The sequence below is a fragment of the Garra rufa genome, chromosome 10 (assembly GCF_049309525.1).
Source record: "Garra rufa chromosome 10, GarRuf1.0, whole genome shotgun sequence".
Taxonomy (NCBI): domain Eukaryota; kingdom Metazoa; phylum Chordata; class Actinopteri; order Cypriniformes; family Cyprinidae; genus Garra; species Garra rufa.
The window spans coordinates 7532610-7548293 of NC_133370.1; the positions used below are offsets into that span (position 1 = coordinate 7532610).

Below are 15684 nucleotides of genomic sequence, written 5' to 3' on the forward strand. Positions count from 1 at the left end.
AGATATATACCATTGATGTATGGTTTGTTAGGGTAGGACAATATTTGGCCGAGATACAACTCTCTGAATATCTGGAATCTGGGGTTACAAAAATACAAAAAAATCTAAATACTTAGAAAAACGCATTTAAAGTTGTCCAAATGAAGTTCTTAACAATGCATATTACTAGTCAATAATTAAGATTAGATACATTTACAGTAGGAAATTTACAAATTATCTTCATGGAACATGATCTTTCCTTATTTCCTAATGATTTTTGGTATTAAAGAAAAATCAATAATTTTGACACAATGTATTTTTGGCTATTGCTACAAATATACCCATGCTACTTACGACTAGTCTTGTGGTCCAGGGTCACATATTATTAATTATTTATGATTAGTTAATTATTAATCCTTTAAAATTACTATATGTTATTTAAAATTCTTAATCAAATATTTTATATATTGTTAAATGATTATTTTTAATTTTAAAGTTTTAATGTATATATGTATATATATATATATATATATATATATATATAGTATGTATAATATTTTTAATGTTTAATAATTATGTATCTAATTTTATTTATCTATTTATTTATATAATTTATATATCTGTTATTTTTAATTAAAAATAATATAAATACTATTTAAAAATATATATCAATAAATATATATAACAAATAGTATATATAGTTATACAATAATTTTATATTTAAAATAATATAAAAACTCTTCATAATACACATCTTAATATTTATATTAATATTTTATATATATTAAACATAGTATATATAAATTACAAATAGTATATATAGCATATACATATGAATTATACACAGATGCATAGGTAGACATAACTATTATAAATTTGTATATATATAATTAAAATATCAAAATCTTTTCATAATACATAATACATGTCTTAATATTTTATTATATATTAAACATTGTATCTAAATTATATATATATATATATATATATATATATATATATATATATATATATATATATATATATATATATAATAACACACACACACACACACACACACACACACACACACACACACACACACATATATATATATATATATATATATATATATATATAATAACACACACACATATATACAGTGTATATATAACATATAATTATATACATTATAATTATTTATAAATATTTTTCACTATCTATCTATCTATCTATCTATCTATCTATCTATCTATCTATCTATCTATCTATCTATCTATTATAAATTATATTAAAATCTTTTCATAATACAAAAATCTTAATATTTTATTATATATTAAATATTATATAGAAATTAGAAATAGTATATAAAACATAGTTATATAATCATATAAATTATAATAAATAATTATTAAAAAAATATTTTCAATAATATCTATCTATCTATTTTACATTAAAAAAAAAAACAATAAGGACGTGCTTGAGTGACGTCACATCTAGGGGGCGTGTCATCGTGAGTTCAGCCCGGCGTAACGACGTAAAACAGCAGCTAGTAACACAGCGTGGACATGTAAGTACTGTGTTTGGTACTTTCACAACTCTTAATTTAGTTCCAACGAGCAGTTTATGTCCAACTTATCGTTGTAAATGCGGAAATGATTTAGCAAAGGTTTACACAGTTGTCATTACAGGTTCTGCTTAGAAAACGACAACTCTGATTCAGACCGCTGTGAAGACTTAATGTCAATCAATAGAAGTTCATTAAAACAAAATCCAACAGCGATTCAGTTCTAGTTATAGCTAGATCTGTAACAGATCAACTGTTAAAGTGCTGTTGGTTTAAATTTAAAATCGTAAACCAAATCAAGCGTAAACTAAATGTATACTTGAAAGCGTTTCTCTTATTATTGTTGTTGTAGCCTATTTATAATTTCCCCACAAATACATTCTATGGTGTCTCACTCTCACACTGGAAACACGTTTATTAAAAGTAGTCCAAAAATCACTAAAGATGCAACGTGTTCAAAAACCAGCCTAACTAGTTCGACTTGAACCAGGCTTGTAGCAAAACCCTAGAAATCTCAGAACATCAAAAATGACATCTGAGTGCAAACAGTCCCACAATAGACTATTGTTATTTAGTACTCACATCTCAGATTGTTTTAACAAGTGAGATACTGACAGATAACCTGGAATTTTTAAATAATAAAACAGAATTGTAATAATAAAATAAAAAAGTTTAAAATAGTTTAGCGTGTCATGTCAGTTTCCCATGCATGTATTTAATATATGCAAGATTTTTTAAAGGTTTTGTGAATAAGACCAAGTAAATGAAGAATTTAGGGAGTAAATTGAATGAAACATAATATAATACACCAATATGGTCTCTAAATGTAAATCTTGTATTAGCAACGCTTCACGGTTTGAAAACTTCTGATTTCTAATACTTCAATTCAGGCAAATAAATGAATAAATAACCACTGGAATATGGAGCAGTGTTCATCAGTATTGTCTTGTTTTCCAATGCAAATGTCTAAAGATTCTTATATCAAGATGCATTTACTTGAGAAGCAAATTGACAAAAGATAAGTAGTCTTGTTTCATGAGAAACTGATCAGAAGTGAGATTGTAATGAAAACAAGAACAATCAGTTTAATTCAAAATGAAAAGAAGTTTCGATACTCCACTAACAGTATTGGAAAACAAGGCAAAAATACTGAGGATATTTATTTTTCACAGTGCATGCAACATTTAATGCCTTGACTTTCTGCTCTGATTGAAGAACTTCTTAATCCTTAATTTGTGCAAGGGGGAATTATTTCCCATAGAAACCACGTGTACAGTTGAGTTCAAATGTTTACATACAGTACACCTTGCAGACTCTGCAAAATGTTAATTATTTTACTAAAATAAGAGGGATCATACAAACTTACAAAGTGCATGTTATTTTTTTTGTTCTGACTTGAATAATAAGATATTTCACCTACAAGATGTTTACATATAGTCCACAAGAGAAAATAATAGTTGACCCCTTTCAAAAGTTTACATACACTTGATTCTTAATACTGTGTTGTTACCTGAATGATCCACAGCTGTTTTTTTTTGTGTGTGTGATAGTTGTTCTTGAGTCCCTTATTTGTCCTGAACAGTTAAAGTTAAACTATGCTGTTCTTCCAAAAAATAAAAAATAAATCCTTCAGGTCCCACAAATTCTTTTGTTTTCCAGCATTTTTGTGTATTTGAACCCTTTCCAACACTGACTGTATGGTTTTGAGATCCATCTTTTCAAACTGAGGACAGCTGAGGGACTCATATTCAACTATTACAGAAGGTTCAAACACTCACTGATGCTCCAGAAGGAAAAAAATATGCATTAAGAGCTTTGAGCTTTGAGAATCAGGGTAAATTGAACTTACTTTGTCCTCTAGAAAACATGTAAGTGTCTTCTGCAGCTTCTGAAGGGCAGTACTAAATTAAAACATATTTAGGCAAATAAGAAAATTCTACACTTCTATCTTCATTCTTTTCAAAAGTTTTCACCCCTGGCTCTTAATGCATTGTTTTTCCTTCTGAAGCATCGGTGAGCTTTTGAACCTTCTGTAATTGCATATGAGTCCCTCAGTGTGAAAAGATGGATCTCAAAATCATACAGTCATTGTTGGAAAGGGTTCAAATACACAAAAATGCTGAAAAACCAAAGAATTTGTGGAACCTGAAGGATTTTTCTGAAGAAGAGCAGGCGGGGACTCATGCACAGCTATCGCTAAACAAACAAAAAAAAAAGAAGAAGAGGTGTGTGTAAACTTTTAAGTCATTTTTATAAATTCAACTATTATTTTATTTTGTGGACCATATCTGTAAATTTCTTCTATGTGAAATGTCTTATTTAGTTAAGTACTAAATAAAAAATAACTTGCATTTTGTATAATCCTTCCATTTTGTATGTAAACTTTTAACCTCAACTGAATGTGTCTTGTATATCCTGGCTTAAATTTTACTCCTTTAAATTGCAGGGAAGACACACTGCTGTGGATTGTGGGTGTGTTGTTACTCCTGTTCTGCAGTCTGGATGTGTGGTATTACTTACGGGCAGTGTTTGTCCTGGTCAGGGCCTGGTTCCTCTCACCTGTATTTGACATCACGGCAGAGCAGACCGCCAGCGGACGAGTCGTTCTCCATGATGTTGACCTTTGCCACATGAACAACGCCCGCTACCTACGCGAGTGTGACTTTGCCCGTTTCTCTCTTTATATGCGCAATGGGGTGTTCAAGGGTGTAAGAGCTCTAGGGGCCACCATGGTCGTTGGGGCGACTACCATCCGCTATAGACGGCCGCTGTGTGTCGGTGAGGCGTTTGAGCTACGCAGTCGAATCGTTACCTGGGACGAGAAGTCATTTTATGTGGAGCAGCGGTTTGTGTCTTGTAAGGATGGGATGGTATCGGCTGTTATGTTCTGCAAACAGAATGTCCTGCGCAGCAGTCCGGACAAGATCCTGCAACACCTGTGCAAGAGAAAGGTGAGCAGCTGTTATAGATTAGATTTACTAACTTTTAACTCTTTGGTCATTTTAGAATGTTTTGAATTTTTACATTTTTCAACTTCATTGGCACCTTTGTGGCACTTACTATATAAACACGGAAAATTTTGGACATGATTCAAAAAGGCTGTTTATATACAGAATTGCGTAATAAAAAAATAACAATTCTGAGAAGAAAAAAATGAATTTTCATCAGATCAGAATCAGATTTTTGCTTTTTTTTTTTTTTTTTGCAAAAGAGTTTAAATCTCGCAATTTACAAGTTTACATCTCTCAATTTGATTTTTTTCTTCTGGAATAAAAAATAAAATCAGTTGCAACTTTTTGTATCTCACAATTCTATTTTTTGTATCTCACAATTCTGTTTTATATTGTAAAAAAGTATTTATTATATTTCCTCAGAACTTCCAGAAAAAAGCATTTATTTATTTATTTATTTGTTTCTGTAGTGGTAAAAAGCTACATTTTGAAATTGCATAATAACATGACATTCTTTGATAATGTCTAAATATATATCCAAATACAACTTTATAAAAAATAATTATTAATTCATTATTAAATGTTGTATTAGTTATTATTATTAATTTCTAATATTTTCGTTATTTTGTATAGAAATAAATGGTGCATAACGTAAAGGTGAATATAGATTAGTACCGTGAAATCCCTTATAAAAAAAAATAAAAGAACAAATTATTCTACAATAAAATTAGTAAAATAAAAATCATTTAAATTTTAATATTAAAAAATGTCTTTATCATCACCTTTGGTCAATTTACAGCATACTTCCTAAATAAAAGTATTAATGTTAAATAAATGTACAAATAAATTATACTGACACCAAGCTTTTGAATGCTATAGTGTAGTGTAGGGGTGGGCGATATGGTAAAAATATCATATCACGATTTTTTCAAGAAATATCACGATTCACGATTTTATCACGATTCTTTGTCATGTTGGTTTTACTTTTTTACAAGTTGTCTGAGTAGTACAGCCAAATTAATTTTTCTATTTTAAAACCAAAACCTTACAAGGTAACAAAATATAAAATAAAAATAATGGCAGATATTTAAGCCAAAGTGGGCGAAGACAAAAAATCTTTGTCATTATTTTCTTTGTTTTTAAAAAATAAGAACAAAGATAAGCTACATGTTACAAATACACATACTATACAAATAAAACAAACAGTGCTTTAATTTTCAGGTACAGTCCATGTATTTATCAGTAGCATTCAAGAAATTTAATTAACAAATATAAAAATAAAACACTATATACATTATATACATAAATTATACATAGAAGTAACATTTAAAGCAACTGTATTGAAGTTCTTCAGTCAAGAGCAGTGAGTGATTTTCCTTTGTGTTTTGTTTTATTAGTGTATCATCACCCAAAAATGACAATTCTGTCATCATTTACTCACTCTCGCATTTTTTTAAGCATAAAACATGCTGAACATAAAACTTATTTTGAATAATGTGGGTAACCAAACAGTTGCTGGGTCCCCAGTTACTTCCATATATTTTATTTATTTATTTTAAGTCAGTAGGGACCAGCTAGTGTTACCCACATTCTTCAAAATATCTTCTTTTGTGTTAAGCACAAGAAAAAAAAAATTAATAGAGATTTAGGACATGTGAGTGACAACATTTTTGGGTGTACTGTCCCTTTAATGACAATCGACAGCATGTTTAGCTCTGTCGCAGAGCTGCACGCATCTATACACACGCGCATCCGTTTTTCTCTTAACTGTTTACTTTCACTTTAGACAACCGACTGTGTTTATATGTAATCCTTGCGTGTTTTTGACAGTATAAGCAAATTAAACGCCAAAGATAGCTCAGTTTAGTAATCAGGTGCTGTTTGACAGGCTTTTAGCGCACGTGCTTCAGGTTTACGCGCTCATGAAGCGCATGCCAGAACAGCGCGCGGACCAAATGGCGTTATTTTACCGGCAAGACTTTGAAGCACATTCAAATAATGTACTTTTGTGATCGCGAATATGAATAAGTGCAGTGTCCCGTGAGTGAATTTACAGTATATTAAGACGGAGGCACACTGTAGCACGATACTACGATATTTATTCAAAAGCAGATCGTGGAGACATTTTAATCGTCCACGATCAAAAATCGTCATATCGCACACCCCTAGTGTAGTGTTACAAAAGCTTTTTATTTCAAATAAATGCTGATCTTCGGATCTTTCTATTCATCAGAGAATCATAAAAAATATACTCAACTGTTTTAAATATTGATAATAATAAAAATGTTTTTTTAAACAGCAAATCAGCATATTAGAATGATTTAATGGATAGAAATAAATTACATTTGAAAATATATTCAAATAGAAAGCAGTTATTTTAAATAGTAAAAAATATATACAGCTTTTGCTGTACTTTGAATCAAATAAATGCAGGCTTAGTGAACAGAAGATACTTCTTTAAAAAACATAAAAAATCTTACCATTCAAACTCTTTTGACTGGTAGTGTATATTGTTCCAGTTTAATAGTAATCCCTTTTTTTGTCATAATACTGAAGCCTGATATTTATTACCTGACTTTCTAGGTTGAAGTGCCAGAATTTCCTGAAGACCTGCAGCACTGGATCAATTTCATCTCAGCCAGCAGTAAAGCCTTGAGGGGGGAAAGTCAGCTCGATGATAAAGCCAAGAAGGAATGACGATTCGCTGCCTTAAATGAACCCTCAAAAACATACGAATATTCTAATGTTCATATATTAATGTCTCAGGTGTTTGGATACTCCAATGCAAAATAAAAATGTGAGTTCTGATGTAATCTAAAAATCTGATTCATGGTGCATTGTGTCTTGTGCAAACTTTAAAACTGCGAATATGCATCTACTTTTTTCGCTGCCTTTGGAAATTTTATGGGTCGGGCTTCCGGGCTAATCTGCATCCAGCTATTTTTAGCTGTACAAAACAGCTTGTTTTGCTGTTTGATATTGCAAATTGGTTTATCTTACCATCATTTTAATGTATTATATTAATTATGAACACTGGTTTGTAGTGCAAACGGTTTTATCGTTTACTGCACATTGTTATTCTTCTCGGTATTTCCCTATAGCGGCTAATGAACCGTAAGTTTCACCCATAGGCTTACTTCCGCACTGAAGATAAATGTGGATAAATAATTTATTAAAAGCAATGAATGCCGATTTCTATTTATATTTCTGACGTAATGCACAAATCAAAAGTTTTGGTAGTGAAATTGATTATATACCTCAATTTCTGTAATTCTATTCAAAATAATATATTATTGCTGTTTTTTTAATGTACCTGTCAAGCTCGAGATTTTTGGCTTTTTGGTTTTTCATAAAGTGTTTTTTCAGACTGACATCCAAAAGAGACTTGTTAATTGTTTCTTTTATAGGACTTTATCTATTTGTGACAATAGAATTCAACTACAATACATATTTTTAAAGTCCGTTTTTTTCTCCTGTACTGAACCATAAATCTCCACTTCAGTAACACTTACACACACCAAACTACATTTTTATTCCCGTCTATATCCTGAAGGTTTTTACAGAGGGATTTGTTCCTGTGTAATTTGCTTGATTATATACATTTTATTCCCCCAAAAATTGTGAAAATATATCATTCCGTCTGATTTACGTATTTTCTAAATTAAGGAGATACCCAAAATTCCCTCTAAATATATTTGACTCTAATATGTCAAAAAAGAAAATGAAACAAGAATTTTGAGACTGCATCCAGTGTTTACGTTTTTGTATTAGAAATGTATGCAAATTTTATATTTCATTAAATGCCTCATTGCATATTTAAATCTAACTTTTAAAAACAAATTTGTAATACAAAAAAAATGCAATTATGTAATTTTCAATGTAATCAATCACCTAGATAAGTAAAGCGATAACTATTCATTTTTTTTACCCTATATTCACCTGCAGTGTCTCGCCTCAAATGACATACAAAACATCGCTCAGTAAGTCAAATATATCCAAGTAGTAGCAAAAACGTATCTATTTAAAGAAAAGGGAAAAAATGATGCAATTATGTACATATTAATACAAATATATACATTTCACAACAGTAGTTGAAAAAAATAGGGTATACAGAGAGAGAAAAAAAAGTGCATGTACAGGTACATGGGTAAAAAGACTTATGTCAGGGATAAGAGAAAAAGGTAAACATTTAATTAACCAAATTAAAGTGACACAGTGCTTAATAGGTCTTTTTAGCTTTTCTGTTTCTAATATTTTGCAAAGTAGTACCATATTGTTAAATTTCTTTAATAAAATGTTCACAATTTGGCTTAGCTTTAGCCCATTTCTTTACATGAATCTGATATTTTCCAAGTAAAACAATTAGTTGCGTTAAAAAAGAAATTGTACTTTTAGAATCAATCTTGTACAAAGAAAACAACAAAATACATTATACACATTGTATACACATTGAAAAGAGTCATAGATTTTTTTTTTCATAGATCCAGTTTGAACCGTTCAAATAATTCATTAACAGGGTAAATTCGATGTAATACTTTAATAGATACCTCTTTTACTTTATTACTTATGAAAAACTTGTTTGTTATTGACCATACTTTCTTCCACTCAATGCTTTCATATCTGGATGACCAAAAGACTGTTGAGCATGGCACATAATTGGTCTTTAACACTTTTCTAATATATCTATTACTGCATTTATCTTAAATAAATATATCACAAGTCAATGGTTGTTGGTCATTATTAATGGAATGTACAGAATTATGTAATAATGAAACAACTTTACTTGGAATCGCATCAAAAATAACAGCATAATACAGGTATGTGCCAAAAAATTAGGACATCGTGGGAAAGTCCATTTATTTCAATAATTGGTTTCAAAAAGTGAAACTTGTATGTTATATTAGTTCACTACACACAAAGTGAAATATTTGTTTGAATTTTAATGATTAAGGATTAAAAGAATCCAGTATTTCACAAAATTTGAATATCATGACAAAGTTCAACATTGTAGGCTCCCTGTGTCCCAATCTAGTCAGATAATTAACGCCAAACACCTGCAAAGGTTTCCTCAGCCTTTAAATGGTCTCAGTCTGGCTTAGTAGGCTTCAGAATCATGGGGAAGACTGCTGACTTGACCGTTATGCAGAAGACCATCATTGACAGCCTCCATAAGGAGGAAAAGTCTCAAAAGGCAATTGCAAAAAAAGCTGGATGCTCACAGAGCGCAGTATCGGAGTGTATTAACAGAGTGTTAAGAGGAAGGGAAAAATGTCAGTGATGGTTTGGGGAGCCATGTCATCTGCTGGTGTGACTCCATTGTCTTTTATCAAGTCCACAGTCAACGCAGCCGTCTACCAGGAAATTTTAGAGCACTTCATGCTTTCTGCTGCCGACAAGCTTTTTGGAGATGGTGATTTTATTTTCCAGCAGGATTTGACACCTGCCCACAAAGCCAAAACTACCAGTAGCTGGTTTAATAGCCATGGAATAACTACTTGATTGGCCGGCAAACTCGCCTGACTTAAACCCCATTGAAAATCTATGGGGTATTGACAAAAGGAAGATGAGGAAACAGTGACCCCGAAATGCAGACGAGCTGAAGGCCAATATCAAAGCAACTTGGGCTACCAGAACACCTCAACTGTGTCAAAGGATGATTGCCTCCATGCCACGCCGCCTTGATGCTGGAATTAGTGCAAAAAGAGGCCCAACAAAGTACTGAGGACATAATACAGTACATTAACACACTTTTAAGAAGGACAACTTGTGTTTAAGATCCTTTTTATTGGTCAGATGAAATTGGTTTTCAATCATCAAAATTGAAACAAATAAAGGCTTGAAATATTTCACTTTGTGTGTAGTGAACTAATATAACATACAAGTTTTACTATTTGAGTTTTACTATTTGAAACACATGATTGAAATAAATGGACTTTCCCTCGATATTCTAATTTTTGCCACGTACCTGTAAATAACATTTTGTCTTGAAAACGCTGATGGAATTCTGGCGTCACGCCGTTTGTACGGCTGCCCGCTGACGCAATCACGTGGCCTCGTTAAACCAATCAGAGTGCAGTTTCTGTCTGTGCGGAAGTGCGTGAAGCCGGTTTTCGGGTGTCAATCGCGTGAGTAACAAGAATATCACATTTGACTAGATTATTATTGCACACACTCGTACATACGTCGTTTGTTAATTTACGTGTATTAAAATTAAAACCTGACTACTTGGGATAGATTTCGTTACACGACCTTGTCTACAATCTGTATGCGAGATCTGATATTTAATCTAAATGTTGATTTTTCATTTCCGATATGAATGATGTGGCCTATATTTCCATGGAGATCTTTAAATAAATATTTATAATTGTCCAAAAAGACGCAATAATGTCCTGCGTGTTATTCCGTAGCCACTAAAGCCGGTCACTGCTGTTAATACCATAGAAACTCACTAAACCCCGTTCTCCATATGATCTTTCTGAATTATTCATGATGTGAATAATTAATCGTCTTCACTGTGTAACAGAATCATGCTGCTGTGGATTCTGTCCGGGTCTCTGGTTCTGTTTGGCAGCTTTGACGTCTGGTACTTCCTGAGAGGTTCGTGGATGGTGATCAAGTCCTGGTTCCAGGGTCCGGTTCGGGATGTTCTGGCCGAGCAGGTCATCCACGGACGGGTGCTGCTCCACGACCTGGACTTTATGTGTCACATGAATAACGCCCGCTATCTGCGCGAGTGCGACTTCGCCAGGTACGCGCACTGCACCCGGAACGGGCTCTTCCTGGCCACGCGCGCGCTCAACGCCACCATGGTGATCGGAGCCACGACCATCCGGTACCGGCGCTCGCTGGCGTTCGGCGAGGCGTTCGAGCTGCGCACCCGCATCGTGGCGTGGGATGAGAAGTCCTTCTACATTGAGCAGAGATTCGTGTCCAAGTCAGACGGGTTCATTTCTGCTATCATGCTGTGCAGGCAGAATGTTGTTCGAGGAAATCCACAGAAGATCCTGGACCACCTTTGCAAGAGGAAGGTGTGCATTTCTATATTTTTTTGTGCATTAAAGATGTGTTTTTTCCTCCTTTCAAACTTTTAAAAGCCACAGACACCCAAAAAATGATTATCCTTGTGCAAGAGACCACTATGATAAAGTATAGTATTGCAGTTTTATATGTATTTATATGTTTACTTTATTTATTTTAAATGTTATTCTTCATTTTAGCCATTTTTTTATTACATTTTTTAAAAATAATAATTATTTATTACGTTTTTAATTCATTTTTTATTTTTTGGATACCCAAATATGCTCATTCTTGAGCCTGGGCCCCCTAAAATGTAATTTAATTTAGTTCTAAAATTAAATTAAATTAAAAGGCAGTTATATATTTTTTTATTAATAAAGACCTAATTTATACTATTAGAAAATGTATATTCTATGTGTAAAATATTTAGTTGTAATGCATAACATTACTGTATTAAATGTATTATTTATTTATTAATTATTTAAATTGACAAAAATACAATAGTTATTTATTTCAATAAAATAAATGTATTTATTTATTTTGATCAAGTTAATATTTTTTATTACTTTTTTTGGATCTATAAATATATGCTTTTCCTAAAATTTAAAAGCCAGTTATTTATTTTTATGTATATATACCTAATTTATACCTTGAAAAAGTCATATCATAAATATGTTTAAACTATTATTTTGAAAATGTTTAGTTGTAATGCAAAAATAAACAAAAATACATACCATGTATTTTTGTTTATTTTTTAAATTATTTAAATCAAATGTATTTATTTATTTAGTTTAATTTTATAGTTTTTATTACTTTTTTAGATGCATAAATATGCTCTTCCTAAAATAATAAAAACAATTATATATTGCATGTATTAAGACCCAATTTATATCTTGAGAAAATTATATCATAAATATGTAAAAAGTATTATTTTGAAAATAGTTGTAATACACAACATTACTGTATTATTTGTTTATTTATTTTAATTAATTAAATAAAAAAATATATAACAGTTGTCATTTTAATCAAATGTGTTTATTTATTTAGTTAGTTTAATTGTATAGTTTTTATTACTTTTTTGGATCTATAAATACACACATGGACAAAATAGTTGGTATCCTTCGGTCAATGAAAGAAAAACTCACAATGGTCGCAGAAAAAAACTTTAATCTGACAAAAGAAATTCTATGAATGTTAACCAATGAAAGTCAGACATTGCTTTTCAACCATGCTTCAACGGAATTATTTAAAGAATTATTTAAACTCATGAAAATGATGTGACCAAAGGGACATGTGTTATTCAAGGTGTGTCCACTAATTAGCATCACGGGTGTCTACAATCTTGTAATCAGTCAGTGGGCCTATATATAGGGCTCCAGGTAGTCGCTGTGTTGTTTGGTGACATGGTGTGTACCACACTGAACATGGACCAGAGGAAGCGAAGGAAAGAGTTGTCTCAGGAGATTGGAAAGAAAACTATAGAGAAGCATGTTGAAGGTAGGGGTGGGCGATATGGTAAAAATATCATATCACGATTTTTTCAAGAAATATCACGATTCACGATTTTATCACGATTCTTTGTCATGTTGGTTTTACTTTTTTACAAGTTGTCTGAGTAGTACAGCCAAATTAATTTTTCTATTTTAAAACCAAAACCTTACAAGGTAACAAAATATAAAATAAAAATAATGGCAGATATTTAAGCCAAAGTGGGCGAAGACAAAAAATCTTTGTCATTATTTTCTTTGTTTTTAAAAAATAAGAACAAAGATAAGCTACATGTTACAAATACACATACTATACAAATAAAACAAACAGTGCTTTAATTTTCAGGTACAGTCCATGTATTTATCAGTAGCATTCAAGAAATTTAATTAACAAATATAAAAATAAAACACTATATACATTATATACATAAATTATACATAGAAGTAACATTTAAAGCAACTGTATTGAAGTTCTTCAGTCAAGAGCAGTGAGTGATTTTCCTTTGTGTTTTGTTTTATTAGTGTATCATCACCCAAAAATGACAATTCTGTCATCATTTACTCACTCTCGCATTTTTTTAAGCATAAAACATGCTGAACATAAAACTTATTTTGAATAATGTGGGTAACCAAACAGTTGCTGGGTCCCCAGTTACTTCCATATATTTTATTTATTTATTTTAAGTCAGTAGGGACCAGCTAGTGTTACCCACATTCTTCAAAATATCTTCTTTTGTGTTAAGCACAAGAAAAAAAAAATTAATAGAGATTTAGGACATGTGAGTGACAACATTTTTGGGTGTACTGTCCCTTTAATGACAATCGACAGCATGTTTAGCTCTGTCGCAGAGCTGCACGCATCTATACACACGCGCATCCGTTTTTCTCTTAACTGTTTACTTTCACTTTAGACAACCGACTGTGTTTATATGTAATCCTTGCGTGTTTTTGACAGTATAAGCAAATTAAACGCCAAAGATAGCTCAGTTTAGTAATCAGGTGCTGTTTGACAGGCTTTTAGCGCACGTGCTTCAGGTTTACGCGCTCATGAAGCGCATGCCAGAACAGCGCGCGGACCAAATGGCGTTATTTTACCGGCAAGACTTTGAAGCACATTCAAATAATGTACTTTTGTGATCGCGAATATGAATAAGTGCAGTGTCCCGTGAGTGAATTTACAGTATATTAAGACGGAGGCACACTGTAGCACGATACTACGATATTTATTCAAAAGCAGATCGTGGAGACATTTTAATCGTCCACGATCAAAAATCGTCATATCGCACACCCCTAGTTGAAGGTAAAGGCTATAAGACCATCTCCAAGCAGCTAGATGTTCCTGTGACTACAGTTGCACATATTATGCAGAAATTTAAGATCCATGGGACTGTAGCCAATTTCCCTGGACGTGGCCACAGGAGGAAAATTGATGACAAATCAAAGAGAAGGATAACCCAAATGGTAAAAAAGAGGCCAGAAAGACTTCTAAAGAGATCCAAGGTGAGCATCAAGCTCAAGGAACATCAGTGCAGATCGCACCATCCGTCGTTGTTTGAGCCAAAGTGGACTACATCGAAGACGACCAAGGAGGACACCATTGTTGAAAACAAATCATAAAAAAGCCAGACTTTAATATGCTTCTGGGAGAATGTCCTATGGACAGATGAGACAAAAATGGAACTTGTTGCCAAGGCACATCAGCTCTATGTTCACAGATGGAAAAATGAAGCATATCAAGAAAAGAACACTGTCCCTACTTTGAAACATGGAGGAGGCTCTGTTATGTTCTGGCTGCTTTGCTGCATCGGGCACAGGGTGTCTTGAATCTGTGCAGGGTACAATGAAATCTCAAGACTATCAAGGGATTCTAGAGAGAAATGTGCTGGCCAGTGTCGGAAAGCTTGGTCTCAGTCGCAGGTCATGGGTCTTGCAACAGGACAATGACCCGAAACACAGCTAAAAACACCCAAGAATGATTAAGAGGAAAACATTGGACTTTTCTAAAGTGGCCTTCTATGAGCCCTGACCTCAATCCTATTGAGCATCTGAAACATACCGTCAGGAAAAGGCACCCTTCAAACCGGAAACAGCTAGAGCAGTTTGAAAAATACCTGCTGAGAGGTGCAAAAGTCTCATTGACAGTTACACGAATCGTTTGATTGCAGTGATTGCCTCAAAAGGTTGTGCAACAAAATATTAAGTTAGGGGTACCATCATTTTTGTCTAGGTCTGTTTCATGAGTTTATTTTTTAAAATAATTCCGTTCAAGCATGGTTGAAAAGCAGTGTCTGACTTTCATTGGTTAACACTCATAGAATTTTTATTTGTTATTACTTTTGTCAGATTAAAGTTATTTCTGTGACCATTTTGAGTTTTCTTTTCATTGACCGAAGGGTACCGACAATTTTGTCCACGTGTGTAGACCTAATTTATACCTTGAAATTATTATTATTATTTTTTTTACTTTTATGGAAATACATTTAATCAAATGTATTTATTTATTTAGTTTAATTTGATAATTTTTATTACTTTTTTGGATCCATAAATATGCTCTACCCAAAGCCAGTTATATATTTACATGTAAAGACCCGATGTATACCTTAAACACATTATATTATAAATATGTGTGAAATATTATTTTGAAAAATATTTAGTTAATATAGTGTATTCAGTTAATATAGTAATATTATTGTATCATTAGTTA

General features: G+C 32.1%; 2 protein-coding genes across 2 annotated transcripts in view; both read left to right on the forward strand.

Moving 5' to 3' along the window:
• The first annotated feature begins 1487 nt into the window (after positions 1-1487).
• Positions 1488-7289, forward strand: them6 (thioesterase superfamily member 6). Its single transcript, XM_073849730.1, has 3 exons — positions 1488-1528; positions 3972-4476; positions 7060-7289. Coding segments are annotated over exons 1-3 (621 nt in total). The 5' UTR covers positions 1488-1526; the 3' UTR covers positions 7174-7289.
• A 2968-nt stretch (positions 7290-10257) lies between these two features.
• The window catches only part of LOC141343874 (protein THEM6-like), a 9174-nt gene continuing 3747 nt past the window's right edge, over positions 10258-15684 (forward strand). The window contains exons 1-3 of the mRNA XM_073848543.1: positions 10258-10601; positions 11000-11504; positions 12846-12990. Of these exons, the coding sequence (XP_073704644.1) occupies positions 11004-11504; positions 12846-12990 (646 nt within the window). The 5' untranslated portion in view covers positions 10258-10601; positions 11000-11003. The remainder of the gene's footprint in view (positions 10602-10999; positions 11505-12845; positions 12991-15684) is intronic.

Coding starts and splice junctions, on each gene's coding strand:
- them6 (XM_073849730.1), top strand. Junction 4,477..7,059: donor AACACCTGTGCAAGAGAAAG/GTGAGCAGCTGT, acceptor CTGACTTTCTAG/GTTGAAGTGCCAGAATTTCC.